Genomic DNA, 22,451 nt, shown 5'->3' on the forward strand with positions numbered 1-22,451 from the left:
GAAAAAATAAGCAAAATATACAAACTGAGTAGTCCATGCGGAAGATAGGCAACATCAAGGACAGTGTGAGCTCACGAGCGCAACGGTCTTGTGGTTAGCGTGAGCAGATACGGAAAGAGAGGTCTTAGGTTCGAGTCTTCCCTCGAGTGAAGAGTTTAATTTTTTATTTTGAGACAATTATTATCTGTCCGTCCGTCCGCTATATTTGCTGGATTCATATTGCCTGCGGAATACATCTCACGTATTTAATGCACTCTCGTCCAAAGTAGCGAACAGTCAACTGCCAGCCAGGGAGCCTCGTTGGCAGGAATTCTCTCTCTTCCGTGCGCTGTAGTCGACTGACGTCGTGTGTTTCGATGTTTGTTTAGGTGTAGCGTACCCATACTACGGCGCAGTTACCTCGCGTCAGACGGACGGACGAACAGATAATAATTGTCTGAAAACAAAAAAATTAAACTTATCACTCGAGGGAGGTCTTGAACCAAGGACCTCTCGTTCCGCAGCTGCACACGCTAACCAAGGGACCACGGCGCTGCTGGGCTTATAGTCTCCTTGATGTTGCCTATCTTTCGCATGGAATACTCAGTTTGTTTATTTTGCTTATTTTTTCATACTTCCACACAACTTCTTCCTGTTTTCTCGATTGATCTGTGTTAAATTTTTCAAGGCCTATCCACTGTGCCAACTTATAACTAAATCTGAGGGGGGTGCGATGGGGAGGTTCCCTTGTCAGCAATCGTTGAGAACAGAGCCGATATACGAGTAATACATTTTTGCTACTTCGATGGTTTTATGAAACGTTTATACTGCACCCGTCAGTGCCTCTTATTAACCACCGCAGACGTCGTTAATAGCGGATATCCGCCGTCAGATATCACTTCATTCTGTATTGCGGCTCGAAGCCGTATCTCTAATTTTCGAGGGTATCGCTTCAAAGTTGCGATATTTCTTTCCCTTTTTATATCTTTTCGAATAAATTGTTGTTTTGGCCTGCATTCACTGCATGTAGGTCAATCAAACATTAATTACTAATGCCTTTTGAACTAGCTTGAAACGCTACATTTTTTATAAAACAAAGTCTTCCTTCATCGTAAAATAAAATCATGGTATTTCTTTCTGTAAAAAAAATATATTCTTTGTAATACTTTAAGAATCTTCTTGAAAGCTAAAACTGCTCTTTGAAATCTGAGATCTGGGATCTCGGGCCGAGATACTGGAGGTGGCTCCCATATGTGCATGACGCGTGCTTGCTTGTGTGTATGAATGGTGTGTGTCCTTTTCCTTTTCTGGTGAAGGCTATGGCCGAAAGCTCTATGTTAGTATCTTTCAATTGTGCCTGTCTGCGGCTTGACGAATGTAGTGATATTGCTAGACAAAATAGGTGGTGTACATCAGAAAGAGCACGTTGCGTCGCAGTAGCCGTATGTGGACGAGCATTAATCCTGCTGATAAATCGGATCATCTTCTTATCCAGTATTCTTATAATTGTGCTTGTCTGCAGCTTGACATGTCTTCTTTCAGGTAAGTAACAGTCTGTCTTTTCCTACATTTTTGATGTCCCTTCCTGGAGTTTCCATTGTTTGTATATCACTAGATTTTTCATCAATTGACCATGCATGGGACATGATGAGGTGGGAAATTACTCATTCTCCAAGGTCTGCAAGAACCATTGCCGAACGGCAACAAAAGACGCAAGATTCATGGGACAGTCTATCGCGGGATGCCATTCGACATCTTAAAGATCGTTTGCATGCGGAAATACACGCCTACAGTGCAAAAAAAAAAAAAAAAATGGTTCAAATGGCTATGAGTACTATGCGACTTAACATCTGAGGTCATCAGTCCCCTAGAACTTAGAACTACTTAAACCTAACTAACCTAAGGACATCACACACACCCATGCCCGAGGCAGGATTCGAACCTGCGACCGTAACGGTCGCGTGGTTCCAGACTGAAGCGCCTAGAACCGCTCGACCACATCGGCCGCCCTACATTGCACCAGAAGGGAATTCGCTGTGTACTGATGCAGCTGTTTGGGCACTCTTTAAGGTGCCATGTGTGTTTTATTTGGTCTGACTTTGTTGTCATGTACTCTTATGATGATGACCTACTTGACAACCTTACCGTTCGATGAGGGCCCTGCATTTTTTCTAGCAGTTTATCTATTGAGAGCCCAATGTAAGGACTCACAGAGTCTTCAGTAGGGGTCGACACGAGGTTCGCCAATCTACGTCACATATTATCCGACCTACATAGTAAAGATCTGCAAGCGTACCCTTGACCCACCTGGGGAAACTCTGCGCAAGAGTTCAGCAGTGAGGCCGGAACCATCCTGGATGAGGCGTGAGATGCCACCTTGCGGATGAGCTCACAGGCGACACCCCAGCAGTTCTCACAGCGACAGCCCATAGCACAAGGCTGCGTTACGTCACGTCAGCGCCGCCCCAACCGCGCCGCTATAAGAGCGGCCCCATCCCGGCGGTACCGTAGACTCGCCAGCCCGCCACAGCGTCATGAGGACCTTCGCAGCCGCCACTGGAGCCGCACTGCTCATACTCGCCACCGTCGTGAGTACCTTGCTGCCTGCAAATTCTGTCGACGCCCTTAGCTAATGCAGACACTCAAGATTTTGAGCACATCGTACACCGCTACTAATTCAATAAAATAATTAACGTGTTGTGCGCACATTATGAGACGTTTGACTTAATACACTACTGGCTATTAAAATTGCTACACCAAGACGAAATGCAGATGATAAACGGGTATTCATTGGACAAATATATCTTACTAGAACTGACATGTGATTACAATTTCACGCAATTTGGGTGCATGGATCCAGAGAAAGCAGTACCCAGAACAACCACCTCTGGCCGTAATAACGGCATTGATACGCCTGGGCAATGAGTCAAACAGAGCTTGGATGGCGTGTACAGGTACAGCTGCCCATGCAGCTTCAACACGATACCACAGTTCATCAAGAGTAGTGACTGGCGTATTGTGACGAGCCAGTTGCTCGGCCACCATTGACCAGGCGTTTTCAATTGGTGACACATCTGGAGAATGTACAGGTCAGGGCAGCAGTCGAACATTTTCTGTATCCAGGAAGGCCCGTACAGGACCTGCAACATGCGGTCGTGCTGAAATGTAAGGTTTCGCAGGGATCGAATGAAAGGTAGAGCCACGGGTCGTAACACATCTGAAATGTAACGTCCACTGTTCAAATTGCCGTCAGTGCGAACAAGAGGTGACCGAGACGTGTAACCAATGGCACCCCATACCATCACGCCGGGTGATACGCCAGTATGGCGATGACGAATACACGCTTCAAATGTGCGTTCACTGCGATGTCGCGAAATACGGATGCGACCATCACGATGCGGTAAACAGAACCCGGATTCATCCTAAAAAAATGACGTTTTGCTATTCGTGCACCCAGGTTCGTCGTTGAGTACACCATCGCAGGCGCTCCTGTCTGTGATGCAGCGTCAAAGGTAACCGTAGCCATCGTCTCCGAGCTGATAGTCCATGCTGCTGTAAACATCGTTGAACTGTTCGTGCAGATGGTTGTTGTCTTGCAAACGTCCACATCTGTTGACTCAGGGATTGAGACGTGGCTGCACGATCCGTTACAGCTTGCGGATAAGATGCCTGTCATCTCGACTGCTAGTGATACGAGGCCGTTGGGATAAAGCACGGCGTTCCGTGTTACCCTCCTGAACCCACCGATTCCATATTCTGCTAACAGTCATTGGATCTCGACCAACGCGAGCAGCAATGTCGCGATGCGATTTACCGCAATCGCGATAGGCTACAATCCGACCTTTATCAAAGTCGGAAACGTGATGGTACGCATTTCTCCTCGTTACACGAGGCATCACAACAACGTTTCAACAGGCAACGCAGATCATCTGCTATTTGTGTATGAGAAATCGTTTCGAAACTTTCCTCATGTCAGCACGTTGCAGGTATCGCCAGCGGCGCCAGCCTTGTGTGAATGCTCTGCATATCACAGCATCTTCTTCCTGTAGGTTAAATTTCGCATCTGTTGCACGTCATCTTCGTGGTGTAGGAATTTTAATGGCCACTAGTGTAGTCTTAGTTTTTTTATCTTTGGTTAGGATCTGTAACCAAATGAAGGATCCTTATTTAAATTTTCAGCCTCTTTCCCGTTTTATCGCGGTTAAAAATATTGCTTTTTAGGTAAGGTGATACTGAAGTTACGAATGTACTGCAAAAGTAATTTCAGTGGCCCATGCTCATAAGCTAGGTTCGACACATTCGTCTCTCAACCACTATGAACGCTGGAATACCAGCACAACTCCTTAGTTGTCCATAGAGCATTGTTATCCAAAGGAAACATTTCGACCATAGGGAAATGAAGATAAATTCTAGTTTAATGTCCCGTCGACCGTGCTGGAACCCGAGCTCGAATTACAAAGGGCGGGAAAGGAATTCAGCCGTGCCCTTTTCAAAGGAATACTCCCAGCATTTGACGGAAGTGAATTACGACCATCACGAATAACCGAAGTCTGAATGACTGGATGGGGTTTCCTCCCGAATGCGAGACCAGCGCAAATTGCTCAGTTGATCACAAAGAAACAAATATCTTGCCAGTAGCCATAGTCAATACATTATCTTGAAGATGAATTTTTTTTTTCTTTTTGTTTCCTAGGGGACTCTATTATCCGTTTCAAATGAAACTTAAGGATTTACCGGATACAAGGTGCAAACGATAACTGACTACAACGTATTACAGTGGTGTACAGTCAATCTAGTCGAACAATTTGATTGCGGACACTTGTGGTCTATCAAGTCGGCAAACTACCTCAAACTGGCCTTAAGACGTATCTAAGCTACAGCGAACGCGATTTGCGAGTGATTTTCATTATTCTCTCGCTCCCTTCAACCACGCTGTTAGTTATAGACAAGAAATTAAACAACCTTTTTTGTAGGAGAGTTAATGTCGTTTAATTTTGTACTGGGATACTTTTTCGCCAGAGACCGCAGTTTAAAAAATATCCAAGACAAACTTAAAAAAGCTGTTTTCAAATGCACCCCAACATACACACTTTCCATGCCCTCTCCTACCGGTCAGGATTTCTAGTATTTTCTTCATGGCCCATCTTCTTATCACTGTAGAAAAAAGTGCGACTACACGAATTATTTTCTTTATTTCCTACAGTAGACCTTCTCGGGTCTTCGTTGACTGGTCTGTTGCCGGCCCCTGTGGCCGAGCGGTTCTAGGCGCTTCAGTCCGGAACCGCGCTGCTGCTACGGTCGCAGGTTCGAATCCTGCCTCGGGCATGGATGTGTGTGATGTCCTTAGGTTACCTTGGTTTAAGTAGTTCTAAGTCTAGGGAACTGATTACCTCAGATGTTAAGTCCCATAGTGCTTAGAGGCATTTGAACCTTTTTTTGACTGGTCTGTTGGCCCACCGGCGAAGTAGTGAACTTTCAAATTGTGAAATTGACATTTGTACTAATTTTACCTCACAGTTTTGTGTATTTTAGCAGCATAAAATTGACAGTCAGATCGTTTTGTTTGTCTGGTCTTCTTACTACGAAACTGCTATATTTGTAATGGTTAAACGTAAATAGGTTTTGAATTATTTTTACAATAGTATTTTTTTTCTTTTATTATCCTCACCGGAAGGACTGAATTAATAATGTTAAGAAAATAACCGACTAACCCGTAGCGCAGCACCCCACTCAGTGAAGACCAACACGGGTCGAATATAGGAAGTAAGTCACGTAGTAACACATTTTACAATGGTAGGAGGGAGTGCCTTGAGCATATTCTAGAAATCCTGGCCGGGGGTGGGGGGCTCACGACATGAAATGAGTCTGACGGTCACTGTTTTCAGTTTATCTTCAATAAATCTAAATAGTGGCCTCTAGCGAAAACGTATCCCAGTACAAAATTAAACTACATTAAATTTCTTACAAAAAAAACTATTAATTTTTCATCTAGGACCATCAGTTTGCGGCAAATCTCTCTCGACGCGCATGCACTTTATCTTAGTTAGGCTTTTAGCACAATTTGAGATAGTTCCCGACTTGATACACCACAAGACACATAGAGTCCTATATCAAATTGTTCGCCTTGACTTCCTCTATATTAGTACGATTTGTCGTAAACAGTTACAGCTTACACCTTGTTTACTTTGATAATAGCAGAAAGCTACTGACCTAAAATAAAAACTTTATGTATTTCTAAGTATCAACTGTCTTCCTTCTTACAAGTATGTGTCACAATTATTTCCTCTTCGGAAACCTAGATGTCAGAACTTTAAAAGTCCTTTACAAACTAGGAGATATAGTGGTTGGAATCTGTTGTCAACAAACAACCGTCAATTTATCACCTTGTGGCACTGTTATGGATTATTTAATTATATATTTGGCCTATTGGGAGAGTGAGGACCGATCGGGCGCGAAATGAAAACCACAGTTTTTGCACATTTGTGTTGGCAGTGTCTCTAGTATCCTCCTCCATTTTATTTTTCGGTTTTGCACTGGGTCTTCCCCTTTTCCTCTGATATGTTACTTTATTTAAAAAATCACCAGGCATATTTATTCCGACCAGAATTCTTATTTCCAAAATAAAGTGCACCACATTTCAAAACAGCCTTATAAGTCCCTCAGATAATCTGTAAAGTTATATTGTTAAGTATTGGTCATGTTTCGACAGAAAACTGCTGCAGGCTCATCATAAATCATTGGCTACTAGCACGCAGAACTGTGTGCTCGATTTTCCGTTGCAACTCGATGTTAAACTGTGCAAATGATAGAGGTAAACAGATTAGGTGTCTCCAGATTTTCTCAGACCCTTAGGTTCAACGCCACGCAAATATCTACTACATAAAATACTTTCAAATACTAAAGTCTGCGAATGAATTCAAAAGTTGTTAACATGCAGCAAAAATCACATTATTTTAGACTGAAAATAATGAATAACGCTAAAGCCAGTGCGGCTCGTGATGTATGTTAATAACCTAGCGCATATTACTAGTTGCAGTCTCAGACATATAACACTGCCGACTATGAGGATGTGTTATGTGAGAAAAATTTAGGAATATCGACTGATATCTTCACAAAATATGATTCTCTTTTAAAAATTCACTCCTAGTTCTGAATAAGATAGAATATAAAATATTGAATACACATAAAGAAGTAACTGTTGGCTGTACGAGTAAAGATTTCCAGGACGAGTCAGTCATGCACAAGGAACACCACATGTTGGTGTGGACCGTGGTATAACCTGGACCGATCCCCTAGTGAACGGGTGACTTCGATTTCTTAGTAAGATACGGGCAAAATCCGGTCTAAGGCGCTACAGTCACGGACTGTACGGCTGGTCCCGGCGGAGGTTCGAGTCGTCCCCCGGGCATGGGTGTGTGTGTGTGTGTTTGTCCTTAGGGTAATTTACGTTACGTGGGGTGTAAGGTTAGGGACTGATGACCTTTTCAGTTAAGTCCCATAAGATTTCACACACATTTGAACATGTTTTTTTTGGGCAAACTCCGGTTCATGTACAAAAGAGATTGCTTACAAAATACTGTTGCAGACTGTAGTGAGATACTGTATATTTGTGTAAGGTTTTATGGTACGTAATAACAAGGAACGCTATAACCACAGAGATGTTTCAATCGAGGGAGAGTCCAGAAAAATAGCTGAATAATATTCGAAGGAAGACGCCTCCTATAAAAGGAAACCCTCCTCACAAAAGACGCATGGTACCAAAATTAGCCCCTTCCGTGCATTTTATAGTGGACCATGAAGAATAGGTCCAGATCTCTGCAAAAACCGAAATATCCATTTATAAGTACCTCATACAACCAGTTCCAACACATGACTGTGGAGCTTGGCCACTGAAAAAAAAATAGATAAAAGGCCCTCGGGATATTCGTGTAGAAAATATTCCTTTAAGTTTATTTTTAGCAGGGAAGGACGTTGTTAGTGGAGAATTGCTAGTTTAAAAAAGCTCTCTCAAGGTTATAGCACTGTAGCGGCCAAGGACTCGGCTCACGAACCATGTCCTGGCAGAAGTGCCACAGTGCTCGACCTGGGTGGTACGTTTACCTCAGCAGTGCGCTACGCTGTCTGACCGCGAGGAGACACAAGATGAGGAAACTGCGAACTCGCCGCACTTGAATGGCAGTGCAGTCACGCTGCATATGGTTTGCTTTATATATCTCACATTTCTCAACATCATGGATGAAGAAAAAAAAAACAAATTTTCAGTATTATTTTGTGCACGCTGAAAAGATTATACAAATTTTTCTGATACAAATTCTCGGAATACGGACAGACGCACACAATTTCACAGATTTCCGCCCTGATGTTGCCACATAGCCGTGACTCATTCAGTCACATAATCGAAGAATCGTTTTTCACTTACGTATGTTGATCTAAATATTGTAGCACTTTTGAAACCTCTTTGTGGAGTCATGGAAATACTACCTAAGGCAAGCAATGAAGACAGTTTTGACGCTACAGGTATCTGTCTGTAAAATGGGGACTACCTTGCAGAGCAAACAGCTACATCTGCCCATGCACAGGGGCGCTTTCAACTGAAAAGGCAAACGGTCCCGAAAAGGGCTTGAAAACAGATGTAAGACTGACAGTGTTCTCAAAACTTCTAGGAAAGTCCACAATGAATTCTTCACGCTTCGTGTTTTCTTTAACACCACTGAACTTAGATAACTGGATTGTCTTGGACAGAATGTGTCCCTCCTAAAACGCTTTTTTTTATTTTTAAGTGTATCCCCATCAAATCAGAAAAACTTATCTGGGAGAGGGATCATCCAACCATTTTCGTACTACTTCTCTATCATTCCACTATCCGTTCGAGCTCCGATTTCTCTTATCTTATTATTATGATCATTTCTCCCTACGTAGGTGGGTGTCAACAAAATATTTTAGTATTCGGAAGAGAAAGTTGGTGATTGAAATTTCGTAAATAGATCCCGCCGCAAAGAAAACCCCCTTTGTTTCAGTGATTGCCACCCCAACTCACGTATCATATCAGTGACACTCTCACCTCTATTGCGCGATAACACGAAACGAGCTGCCTCTTTTAGCACTTTTTCGATATCCTCCGTCAATCCTACCAGGTAAGAATCCCACACCGCGCAGCAATATTCCAACAGAGGACGGACAAGTGTAATGTAGGCTGTTTCTTTAATGGGTTTGTCGCATCTTCTAAGTGTTCTGCCAACAAAGCGCAGTCTTCGTTTCTCCTTCCCCAAAATATTATCTATGTGGTCTTTCCAATTTAAGTTTCTCATAATTGTAATTCCTAGGTATTTAGTTGAATTGACAGCCCTTAGATTTGTGCGATTTATCGTATACCCAAAATTTATCGGATTTCTTTTAGTATTCATGTGGATGACCCCGCACTTTTCTTTGTTTACTGTGAGCAATGAGCAATCAAGCCCACTTAAAATGCGAAGTCTGCAATCCATTCCGGTTGTACTAATGTTCGTTCCTGTACTCTCTTTTCCTTCATAAATTCAACAACAGTGAGTTTAAATCGAAAAACCTTTCCAGGCATGCCCTCTGACTTAACCGCCGTGCTTTTCAGTGGTATATGAAGTCTCCGTACTCTTCATTCAGTTCCATTGAAAACTGTTGCAGCTGACAATGGAATAATACGTGCAACTTCAGAAATTTTGCTATTCGTACGACAAATGTCTTTATATGTTTCATGCCCGCAAATTCAGAACAAAGTGCTTCTTGATATGCGGAATAATTAACTATCTACATGTTATTATAATGTCGTTTCATAGCAAATATGCACTACTTACGCGAATTGAGAATTCTCATCCCTTTCTTCTGTCATTCCCATTTCAAAGAGACGAGAAGATAGATCCCTAGACTGGCTCTTTTAGCGCAGACAGCCACTGGATCTACGACATCCTTCATACCACGAACAAATAGCGAAGCGTAAACAGCGCTGACAGCACGATTCTGCAGAACTCAAGAGACTTGTGCCAGTCGAAAAATGCCGCACCACAATGCTAAATGAAATGTGGCACAGTTCCTTCGGAGAAGGACTGAACAAAGTCGAGTGCCAGGCTGAGCCTTGGGCGACACGCCCTCCGCACACCTCGGCACACGTGAAGTTTGGCACGCAGTGGCAGGCCCTGTAAAAGGGTTACATGGATTTGTCATGTACTGAGATTACAAGAAGACGGATTCATCAAGACTGCATCTCAAAATGGTAGAAGAATCTCCAGAAGGTAGAATCAAATTAGAACCGAATCAGATCGGCCAAGAATGAAACTTTTTGATAATATGGAAAAGGAATCAATTTCTGAAAATTCTCAAATATCGAACCATCGGTTTAATAGACCACGTTTTCAAAATACTAACACGAATTGTATACAAAATAATGGAAAGACTGTGTAGCAAGACAGTCTCCTCTAGCACTGCTTTTCCTCAACAGTAGTTGTCGATACCAGTATTAATTTTCGAATTTTGGGCAGGTCGGTATTATCTCCGTTGCTTTTCTGAAAACTTTCATATAATTTTATACACAGTATGTTGTATTTCAAGCTAAAATTTATGAAAAGGAATTAATTTATAAAATATTTTAGTTACAATGTTATATCGATAAGTACTAGTTCTGAATGAACAGTTGAAATCATTTTTTTAGAAACATTTGAAATTAAGAAATATTTGCACACTTAAAATTTATATTATTAATTACGCAATCCTGTACTGTTTCCTGTGTTTATTTCTGGATTAATTTATGAAATAACAATCGAAATTAATAATGTAACGGGCAGGTTCGAATCTGCCTCGGGCATGGATGTGTGTGATGTCCTTAGGTTAGTTAGTTTTAAGTAGTTTTAAGTTCTAGGGGACTGATGACCTCAGATGTTAAATCCCATAGTGCTCAGAGCCATTTGGACGATTTGAATAATGTAACGAACCTAGTTGGAATTCGTTTGTTAAGAAAAGCTGTAAACCCTTTGGAATACTGTTATTTCCGCAGAGTGTGAGGGTCGCAAGTTTGACTCTGACGTGATCGGACGTATTTCTGTATAATAGTTGCGAAAGCTGTAATTTTGGCTTTGTTAATGTGAAAAATAAAAAAAAACTGTGTATGATATACTAAAATTTGAGAAAATTTGTGGAAAATACATTTACGTAAAAAATTCTCCAACAAAAATCATCCAATTATTTAAGTCAAACCAACGGTGAGGACCTGATGTTAGATTTTCAGCTTCAAGAATGAGACACCTAGAGCAGAAGAACTGGAGCCGTCTCAAAATCATAAGCCGAGTAAACTTGAAAGTTTATTGTAATCTTCGTTCCTCTCAAATCTTCGTAAAATTACTTATTAATTACTTGGACTGTGCATTGTTTAATGTGGACAATAGACGGAAGAAGGAAGGAGGTGGAGATTACAACTGGTAAAATCCAACATGGGGAAATATCAGTTCGAAAGTCAGAGACATGTAGGGAAACGCGAGACTGTACATACACTTCGACTTATCTTATTCGATGAATTGAAAAAAGGGCTAAACCTATATTTACAGCATTTCTAGATTCAGGAAACTATTTTATCTATGTTAATAGGAACACTTTTTCTTAATTTAAAGTCATGAAGGGTAAAATACAGAAACCGAAAGGTTATCTACCACCTGTAAGACAGAGTTGTAGCCCATCGCGCATGCCGTCCTATTTCTACAGCGATGATACAGTAAAGAAAACCAAAGAAAAATTTGGAACACTAATTAAAATTCAGAGAAATGAAATACAAACTTTGATGTTTGCCAATAACATTGAATTCCTGTCAGAGTCCGGCAAAGGCTTGCATCGATAACTAAGTCGCTGAAAGCACTGCTAGCGAATAATAAGTTCATGGCTAGCGTCCCGGTGCGGCCCACAATTTTAATCTCACAGGAAGATCCACCTCGGCACCCAGATGACTGCAGAATGAAACGATAATTTTGCAACTTTTTCTATACTACTTCAGAAACCTATCATATCTATTTAGCATTTGAGGTTTCACGATCAGCACACTACAATTAGTCTGACTCTCATTGTTTTACTACCTAATTCACTGTTCCAGAAAAACTGTCTGCAAAGAAATATCATGTATGGCCAATGACTATTTGATTTTAGTTACGGCTTACTGAAGGCCATCATTAGCTCGAGGCTTTTGATGCTCCTCTTTCATAAGGTCTGAAACGTTTCTATTTCATATATTCTGCCTGAATTCTTCGATCTGTCCCCAGGTATCGACGCTGGAGCTGACACCGGAATTTATGGAGATCATTAACAAATGCAAGACAAAACATGAGCCCACTGAAGGTAAGCCGTATGCAGTAGCGCTTGTAGTTCCCTCCGCACTGAGAAACTGTATAGGAGAAGGAACATAAGAGTAATCAAGTGCTTGATTCTAGTTATTTCGTGAGAGACGTTTCATTATCGAACGACATTTCTGTTTACATCTTCTCCTATGTGTTGAGTAATGAACCTTCGAAACCGTGCGCAACAGCCTGTTTTCCCCTTCTCCCCAACTCCTTCTTTATGTTATGAGAAGAAGAAAGACAGAGCTGAGTGTCCCCTCGACTCCTAAGACATCAGTTGATCAATATCACTGGTGGCGGAAAAGTCAAGCTAATAACTGGCTGTGCCATATTTTTTTTAAAAAAAAAAGCATCCCAACGTGGACATAAAATTATTTTGGAATTTCATGGGGAGCCTACATGAGGAAGACTGGTCAGAGATTTGAATTATTGTCCCTTTCGAACACTAGTTTAGTCCTACAACCATTAACGCTACTACGCTCGCTGCTTTCTCGGCAATGTGTTGGACAAACGGCTTCCTCACTGACGTCCTCCTACCACAAGAGAACGACGCGTCAGATTATATGTAAGGCGTGTATGGTATACAGACCACTTTTACATTATATGTTTGTTACGCATGTTTACTGAATTAAGGAAAGGGAGAGGGTCGATTCCGGTTCCGAGGTAACCTACTGCTGTCAGATAGTCCCAAATGGGAAGCTGGGCTCCAACCACAACTGGAAATTCACAACCGAATATCCTCGTTTACAAGGCCGTGAGTAAAATGTTCGGGTGGTACTTGGCTGAGGGTTCGGACTGCCTGAACCATTAACGCATATGGAAGCCCAAGGATATTTTATTTTAAACCAAATGTATATCTTCACACTTAATAAAGCAAACTGCTGCAAAATTCGTGATAATTCTTTCTGGAAAGGAAGACGCGACATCGTTTGTATAATTGACGGTACAGTGCACATATGTTTCCATTACTCGCGGACGGCGTAATTTATCAGCTGCGAAAGAAGTTATTACAGTTATGTTGACTTAAGCTTTCACTGAAATGGAATGTTTCGTAGGTTGTGAAAAAACTGCCTCTTAAGAACGTTTCCTCGTCGCCTATGTTCCTTCGACACTTTCCTCTTCCGTTTCGCAACTTAGCTCATTTTTTTCCTTATGTAACCAAGGCACCTTTCATATAATATAACGACTAACCGATTTGGAAATACCAGGCTAAAAACTAGAGCTGGTGACAAATTTCATATGCTTCGAAAGCACGTGTGTCCAATATGCTAGCATTCCCATTACTTCTTTTATTAAAATAGTAAACCATGGCTTTATCATCTAGTACAATGACAATATTGTGCCTTATCTTTGTTTAAACTTACGCTTAATTGCAACAACAGGGGAAGCATAAAATACCCCTTGCATTTTTTCTTAGGTGGACGTTATAGTCACAGCGCTCTCTCCCAAGCTATCAGAGCATCATTAATTACACCAGTGATGTAACTGCCGTACTGTTTCTTGGTGGTACAAAAAATGCAGGTTATTTCGTCTACCGACTAGAAAGTTATTGCATCTTATTTTTTTCGGGAACCCTATGTGGGCTCACTGCGTGCTTGAGAGAAGTATGAGAAAGTCCACTTTCATTTCAGCTGCGTGTTATGGCATTATTAGTATGATTATCTATGTCTGTGCACCCAATTTAAATAGAGGAGTTACTCTGCCGAAGAAAAAAATGGACTATCCAGTTCATATAAAAATTAAGATGTCCTGGTATTTTTCGCTTCATAAAGGGATTCAAATGATTGCAATAGTATGGGTATCCTCCACGGAGATTTTGTGAACGTCCCCTCAGATAACTCAAAGTCTTTGCTGGGTGACTTCACCTCATAACTACATTTCTCGTCTCCCCTGAGTGACGACCAAAGCGATCTAAGATTACAGCTAGCGTCCCTCTTACAACAATTTTACAGTCAGCATCACTCTGATACTGTAATAAAATGTTAGATAATTACTAACTGAGTATCACTTCGATATGCAAAAGACGACTTGCTGTAGGACTTATATCTCGGGAAACAGGTTGTTATCCTGCTCGCTCCACACATTCGCCAAGATAACTGTGTAGATGCGTAGTGACGATGGAACAATTTCGCCAGATCATCTGCCAGATCATCTGAACGATTCGCACTGATGTTATTTCATATCAAGGCGTCTTCAGACATCTACCAGAATGAGATTCATCGAAATAACTCTCAGAAAGTGAAGTCCACCCAAGAAGGAGATAGATTACAAAACGCTCGGTCGACTGATAACTGCGTCTTTCTTATTAGTCTATATGCCTTACCAGATAGTATTGATAGACAAAACAGAAAATATCCAAATGAGAGCAGCGTGTTTCGTGACATGTTCGTTTAGTAAGCCCGAAAGCGTCACTGAGCTGCTCTTCCAACTTCACTCGGCGGGAGGGCGCGTTCTGGATCACGAAGTGGTTTATCGTAACAATTCCGAGAGCGTAGGTTCCTAAAAGAGATAGCCAGTATATTAATTCCTCCTAAGTATATATCGAAAAAAGAACATGAAGGTAAAATGAGAGAAATTCGATCTCACACTGAGGTTTAGCATCAATCTCTCTTCCCCTGCACTATTAGCGACTGGAACAGAAAAAGGGGAAGTGACAGTGATACACAAAATTCCCTCCGCCACACACCATAAAGTTGCTTACGGAGTATAGATGTAGATGTAGCAAATGTAGATCCCCATCCATCGATTCACTTTATTGCAATGTACTCTTTCGTATAATCATATGGCATAATTCGTATAATCCAACCCCAGTCTGTCGGAAGTCGCTTTGTTTCAGATCGCGATATTGTGTAATTTTCCGTTACAAACATGAAACGTATAGCGACAGACCACTTCCTTTTTCAGCCCTAATCAGATAGATTTTTTTCTACCAAACCTACAGAACGAGCGCGCGCTCGCACGTACTTGTGTGTGTGTGTGTGGGGGGGGGGGGGGTTGCAGCTGATAGGCGCTCAACGGCGAGGTCATCAGCGCCCTTGTTGTTGTTGTGGTCTTAGGTCCTGAGACTGGTTTGATGCAGCTCTCCATGCTACTCTATCCTGTGCAAGCTTCTTCATCTCCCAGTACCTACTGCAACCTACATCCTTCTGAATCTGATTAGTGTATTCATCTCTTGGTCTCCCTCTACGATTTTTACCCTCCACGCTGCCCTCCAATGCTAAATTTGTGATCCCTTGATGCCTCAAAACATGTCCTACCAACCGATCCCTTCTTCTAGTCAAGTTGTGCCACAAACTTCTCTTCTCCCCAATCCTATTCAACACCTCCTCATTAGTTATGTGATCTACCCATCTAATCTTCAGCATTCTTCTGTAGCACCACATTTCGAAAGCTTCTATTCTCTTCTTGTCCAAACTAGTTATCGTCCATGTTTCACTTCCATACATGGCTACACTCCATACAAATACTTTCAGAAACGACTTCCTGACACTTAAGTCTATACTCGACGTTAACAAATTTCTCTTCTTCAGAAAGGATTTCCTTGCCATTGCCAGCCTACTTTTTATATCCTCTCTACATCGACCATCATCAGTTATTTTACTCCCTAAATAGCAAAACTCCTTTACTACTTTAAGTGTCTCATTTCCTAATCTAATCCCCTCAGCATCACCCGATTTAATTTGACTACATTCCATTATCCTCGTTTTGCTTTTGTTGATGTTCATCTTATATCCTCCTTTCAAGACACTGTCCATTCCGTTCAACTGCTCTTCCAAGTCCTTTGCTGTCTCTGACAGAATTACAATGTCATCGGCGAACCTCAAAGTTTTTACTTCTTCTCCATGAATTTTAATACCTACTCCGAATTTTTCTTTTGCTTCCTTTACTGCTTGCTCAATATACAGATTGAATAACATCGGGGAGACGCTACAACCCTGTCTCACTCCTTTCCCAACCACTGCTTCCCTTTCATGCCCCTCGACTCTTATAACTGCCATCTGGTTTCTGTACAAATTATAAATAGCCTTTCGCTCCCTGTATTTTACCCCTGCCACCTTCAGAATTTGAAAGAGAGTATTCCAGTTAACGTTGTCAAAAGCTTTCTCTAAGTCTACAAATGCTACAAACGTAGGTTTGCCTTTTCTTAATCTTTCTTCTAAGATAAGTCGTAAGGTTAGTATCGCCTCACGTGTTCCAACATTTCTACGGAATCCAAACTGATCTTCCCCGAGGTCCGCTTCTACCAGTTTTTCCATTCGTCTGTAAAGAATTCGCGTTAGTATTTTGCAGCTGTGACTTATTAAACTGATAGTTCGGTAATTTTCACATCTGTCAACACCTGCTTTCTTTGGGATTGGAATTATTATATTCTTCTTGAAGTCTGAGGGTATTTCGCCTGTCTCATACATCTTGCTCACCAGATGGTAGATTTTTGTCATGACTGGCTCTCCCAAGGCCGTCAGTAGTTCTAATGGAATGTTGTCTACTCCCGGGGCCTTGTTTCGACTCAGGTCTTTCAGTGCTCTGTCAAACTCTTCACGCAGTATCTTATCTCCCATTTAGTCTTCATCTACATCCTCTTCCATTTCCATAATATTGTCCTCAAGCACATCGCTCTTGTATAAACCCTCTAAATACTCCTTCCACCTTTCTGCCTTCCCTTCTTTGCTTAGAACTGGGTTTCCATCTCAGTTCTTGATATTCATACAAGTGGTTCTCTTTTCTCCAAAGGTCTCTTTAATTTTCCTGTAGGCAGTATCTATCTTACCCCTAGTGAGACAAGCCTCTACATCCTTACATTTGTCCTCTAGCCATCCCTGCTTAGCCATTTTGCACTTTCTGTCGATCTCATTTTTGAGACGTTTGTATTCCCTTTTGCCTGCTTCATTTACTGCATTTTTGTATTTTCTCCTTTCATCAATTAAAGTCAATATTTCTTCTGTTACCCAAGGATTTCTATTAGCCCTCGTCTTTTTACCTACTTGATCCTCTGCTGCCTTCACTACTTCATCCCTCAGAGCTAACCATTCTTCTTCTACTGTATTTCTTTCCCCCATTCCTGTCAATTGTTCCCTTATGCTCTCCCTGAAACTCTCTACAACCTCTGGTTCTTTCAGTTTATCCAGGTCCCAACTCTTTAAATTCCCACCTTTTTGCAGTTTCTTCAGTTTCAATCTGCAGTTCATAAACAATAGATTGTGGCCAGAATCCACATCTGCCCCTGGAAATGTCCTACAATTTAAAACCTGGTTCCTAAATCTCTGTCTTACCATTATATAATCTATCTGATACCTTTTAGTATCTCCAGGATTCTTCCAGGTATACAACCTTCTTTTATGATTCTTGAACCAAGTGTTAGCTATGATTAAGTCATGCTCTGTGCAAAATTCTACAAGGCGGCTTCCTCTTTCATTTCTTCCCCCCAATCCATATTCGCCTACTATGTTTCCTTCTCTCCCTTTTCCTGACGAATTCCAGTCACCCATGACTATTAAATTTTCGTCTCCCTTCACTACCTGAATAATTTCTTTTATCTCGTCATACATTTCATCAATTTCTTCATCATCTGCAGAGCTAGTTGGCATATAAACTTGTACTACTGTAGTAGGCATGGGCTTTGTGTCTATCTTGGCCACAATAATGCGTTCACTATGCTGTTTGTAGTAACTAACCCGCACTCCTATTTTTTTATTCATTATTAAACCTACTCCTGCATTACCCGTATTTGATTTTGTATTTATAACCCTGTATTCACCTGACCAAAAGTCTTGTTCCTCCTGCCACTGAACTTCACTAATTCCCACTATATCTAACTTTAACCTATCCATTTCCCTTTTTAAATTTTCTAACCTACCTGCCCGATTAAGGGATCTGACATTCCACGCTCCGATCCGTAGAACGCCAGTTTTCTTTCTCCTGATAACGACGTCCTCTTGAGTAGTCCCCGCCCGGAGATCCGAATGGGGGACTATTTTACCTCCGGAATATTTTACCCAAGAGGTCGCCATCATCATTTAATCATACAGTAAAGCTGCATTTCCTCGGGAAAAATTACGGCTGTAGTTTCCCCTTGCTTTCAGGCGTTCGCAGTACCAGCACAGCAAGGCCGTTTTGGTTAATGTTACAAGGCCAGATCAGTCAATCATCCAAACTGTTGCCCCTGCAACTACTGAAAAGGTTGCTGCCCCTCTTACACTAATTAAAAGAAACTTAATATGGGTAAAATCTCATGCATTCGAACTGACCACACAATCTCCCTATTTCACGTGCACTACAATAGCGTAAACTAGTAAAAGTAGCTATATACGAGATTAAAACACAAGTAAAACGACAAAGGGGCTAAAAGAAAAGTACAGGGAAATGTAACTGGCTGATCACTTACAACACATTGAAACAATCTCCCTAAAATCTTGGGAAATACATTGGACAATTCACAAAATTTTAAAACTCGAACGATATTCTTTATAACGGTACTGAAAACTGTGGGCAGATCCGTCGGCAAATCCGCCGCGGCCCGCTGGTCGTAAAACAAGATACAGTCCAATAAAATGTGAGGCACAGTAATCTGTACGCCACAAGTAACACACATTGGAGGAGGCTCCTCCCGCCGGAGCAAGAAGCCATGTCTCATAGGGCTATGGCCTATGCGGAGAAGAGTAAGTAGGACATCGTCCCGTCAACGTGGCTAGAAGAAGGTATTCAACGGCCACATTGTGAGCTTCACAAGATGAAATTTGCTGTCTGCCACTTACAGCTATTCATCCACCCGCCGACATAAGATTCGAGATTTCAACAGCGAGACTGTAGCATGCAGGGGTATGGCACACTGAAATAACTGAGGGTCTCGACATGCCTCCTTGACTGCTAGATCCGCCCTTTTGTTCCTTGCAATACCCATGTTCCCTGGTACCCAGCAGAAAGATATCCTTTTTCCCAGCCGTTGTAGTTGGTGGAGGGCATCCTTGGTATTCTGGACTACTTTGTCTGCTCGGTACAATCGTTGCATAGACTGAAGGGCACTGGGCACTCATAGAATCGGAACAGAAAAGAAGTTTAGCACTGGAAGAACGTCTCATCTGCTCCAGTGCCCGCAAGATCGCATAAAATTCTTCGTCGAATATACACTCCTGGAAATTGAAATAAGAACACCGTGAATTCATTGTCCCAGGAAGGGGAAACTTTATTGACACATTCCTGGGGTCAGATACATCACGTGATCACACTGACAGAACCACAGGCACATAGACACAGGCAACAGAGCATGCACAATGTCGGCACTAGTACAGTGTATATCCACCTTTCGCAGCAATGCAGGCTGCTATTCTCCCATGGAGACGATCGTAGAGATGCTGGATGTAGTCCTGTGGAACGGCTTGCCATGCCATTTCCACCTGACGCCTCAGTTGGACCAGCGTTCGTGCTGGACGTGCAGACCGCGTGAGACGACGCTTCATCCAGTCCCAAACATGCTCAATGGGGGACAGATCCGGAGATCTTGCTGGCCAGGGTAGTTGACTTACACCTTCTAGAGCACGTTGGGTGGCACGGGATACATGCGGACGTGCATTGTCCTGTTGGAACAGAAAGTTCCCTTGCCGGTCTAGGAATGGTAGAACGATGGGTTCGATGACGGTTTGGATGTACCGTGCACTATTCAGTGTCCCCTCGACGATCACCAGTGGTGTACGGCCAGTGTAGGAGATCGCTCCCCACACCATGATGCCGGGTGTTGGCCCTGTGTGCCTCGGTCGTATGCAGTCCTGATTGTGGCGCTCACCTGCACGGCGCCAAACACGCATACGACCATCATTGGCACCAAGGCAGAAGCGACTCTCATCGCTGAAGACGACACGTCTCCATTCGTCCCTCCATTCACGCCTGTCGCGACACCACTGGAGGCGGGCTGCACTATGTTGGGGCGTGAGCGGAAGACGGCGTAACGGTGTGCGGGACCGTAGCCCAGCTTCATGGAGACGGTTGCGAATGGTCCTCGCCGATACCCCAGGAGCAACAGTGTCCCTAATTTGCTGGGAAGTGGCGGTGCGGTCCCCTACGGCACTGCGTAGGATCCTACGGTCTTGGCGTGCATCCGTGCGTCGCTGCGGTCCGGTCGCAGGTCGACGGGCACGTGCACCTTCCGCCGACCACTGGCGACAACATCGATGTACTGTGGAGACCTCACGCCCCACGTGCTGAGCAATTCGGCGGTACGTCCACCCGGCCTCCCGCATGCCGACTATACGCCCTCGCTCAAAGTCCGTCAACTGCACATACGGTTCACGTCCACGCTGTCGCGGCATGCTACCAGTGTTAAAGACTGCGATGGAGCTCCGTATGCCACGGCAAACTGGCTGACACTGACGGCGGCGGTGCACAAATGCTGCGCAGCTAGCGCCATTCGACGGCCAACACCGCGGTTCCTGGTGTGTCCGCTGTGCCGTGCGTGTGATCATTGCTTGTACAGCCCTCTCGCAGTGTCCGGAGCAAGTATGGTGGGTCTGACACACCGGTGTCAATGTGTTCTTTTTTCCATTTCCAGGAGTGTAGTAAAGTCTTTAGGCAGTCGGGCTTTGAAGATTCGATCCAGGAAAACAAGAGAGCGACCAACTGAGGCCCTCTGTTTGGACCCAACCGTAAACACAGCTACATAGTTGGGATGCTCAGACAAAAGGCCAGAAAATATCACATTAAAAACAGAAGAAAGAGTGCGTCTTTCCTGTACTGCACCAAATCTAAAATCACTCTGGGCCTCTGCAGTAACAAGGATGGCAAACCCTGGATTTGAGGATGTATTTACGCCATACCGACTGACTCCAGCACACGCTGCACACGGATCCCAAACGGCATTGTGGGTCATGGTTGAAGAAAAGACATTACAGAGGCTGATGAGCAACAATGTGGCATGCGGGCGAAGACGGAGCTGCAAGGAACTTGCATGTCTGGCGCTCCATGAGCAGCTGCCGGATGGTGAATGGTGGTTCCCCGGCCACAGAAAAGAAACTGGTTTTGGGACAGGTCCTGTAAGCACCTGTGACCATCAAAATCCCCTCATGGTGGACAGCGTCAATGACCTTTCCCGATCCGTACATCACGTACCTATAATCGAGCCGCGAACGCACGAAAGCCCTATAAAACTGGAGCAGACGTGCCCTTTCTGCTCCCCAAGACCTGTTGCTAAGGCACTTCATGAAGGTTCCTCAATTTAGAATCAAAAATGAGACCCAGAAACCTCGCTGAGTCTCTAAAATGTAGGCTGGAATCCCTCATGTCCAAGTCAGGTAGATTTAAAATACGACGAGAAAGATTAATATGAAGACACACACACTTATCTGCATAAAACTGAAAACTCGTCTCTTCAGCCCCCCCCCCTCCCCCCAACCTCCGCAGTATAAGCTGCAAATGATGGCTGGCTGTAGCAACAATGGAGGAGAGACAGAAAACAGCAAAATCGTCCACAAATAAGGAGCAATGTGCAGAAATCCTTACTGTAGACTATGGCAAAGGAGGTATCACTTAAAACACTGCCCTGAGGGACATTATTCTCGTGCTCAAAACGTTCTGACAGCATGTCACTAACTCGGGTCCTAAAAAACCGCTGAGACAGGAAAGATCTTATGAAGATAGGGAGGTGGCCACAAAAGCACTAATGATGCAGTTTTACGAGAATACTGTGTCTGCAAGAAGTATCGTATGCCTTACTGATATCTAAGAATATGCCGATACAGTGACGTATCGGCTTGCTGAATAGACGCCTCTATCAGGGTCAGGCTGTCAACACTGGACCGAAATCTCCGGAATACACACTAAGAGCGGCTAAGGAGTTATCGGTCTCTATCAACCACACCAGACGACGGTTAACCGTTCGCTCCAGGGACTTTTCGATACAGTTCTTGAGGCGATATTCAATAACTACTGGAACGAGTTGGTCCTTTTCTGATTTGAGGAGAGTTATCAGAATTGCCTCCCTCTTCGAGTTGGGGAAGTTACCAGTTTGCCATATAATGTTAAAAGATTCCAGGAGGATTTCCTTCGACGCTGGTGGCAAATGTCGAACATGCAGTACTCGATTGGGTCGTGACCGGGTGCAGTGTCACGTGCCTCAGACAGTACCGTTTCCAGCTTCGACAT

The 22,451-nt window shown here is 43.1% G+C and overlaps 1 protein-coding gene across 1 annotated transcript in view; it reads left to right on the forward strand.

Annotated features, from left to right (window-relative positions):
- The first annotated feature begins 2,502 nt into the window (after positions 1-2,502).
- The window catches only part of LOC126251618 (general odorant-binding protein 56a-like), a 33,553-nt gene continuing 13,604 nt past the window's right edge, over positions 2,503-22,451 (forward strand). Inside the window, exons 1-2 of the mRNA XM_049952159.1 lie at positions 2,503-2,567; positions 12,249-12,324. Of these exons, the coding sequence (XP_049808116.1) occupies positions 2,514-2,567; positions 12,249-12,324 (130 nt within the window). The 5' untranslated portion in view covers positions 2,503-2,513. The remainder of the gene's footprint in view (positions 2,568-12,248; positions 12,325-22,451) is intronic.

Source organism: Schistocerca nitens, chromosome 4 (genome assembly GCF_023898315.1).
Source record: "Schistocerca nitens isolate TAMUIC-IGC-003100 chromosome 4, iqSchNite1.1, whole genome shotgun sequence".
Lineage (NCBI taxonomy): Eukaryota > Metazoa > Arthropoda > Insecta > Orthoptera > Acrididae > Schistocerca > Schistocerca nitens.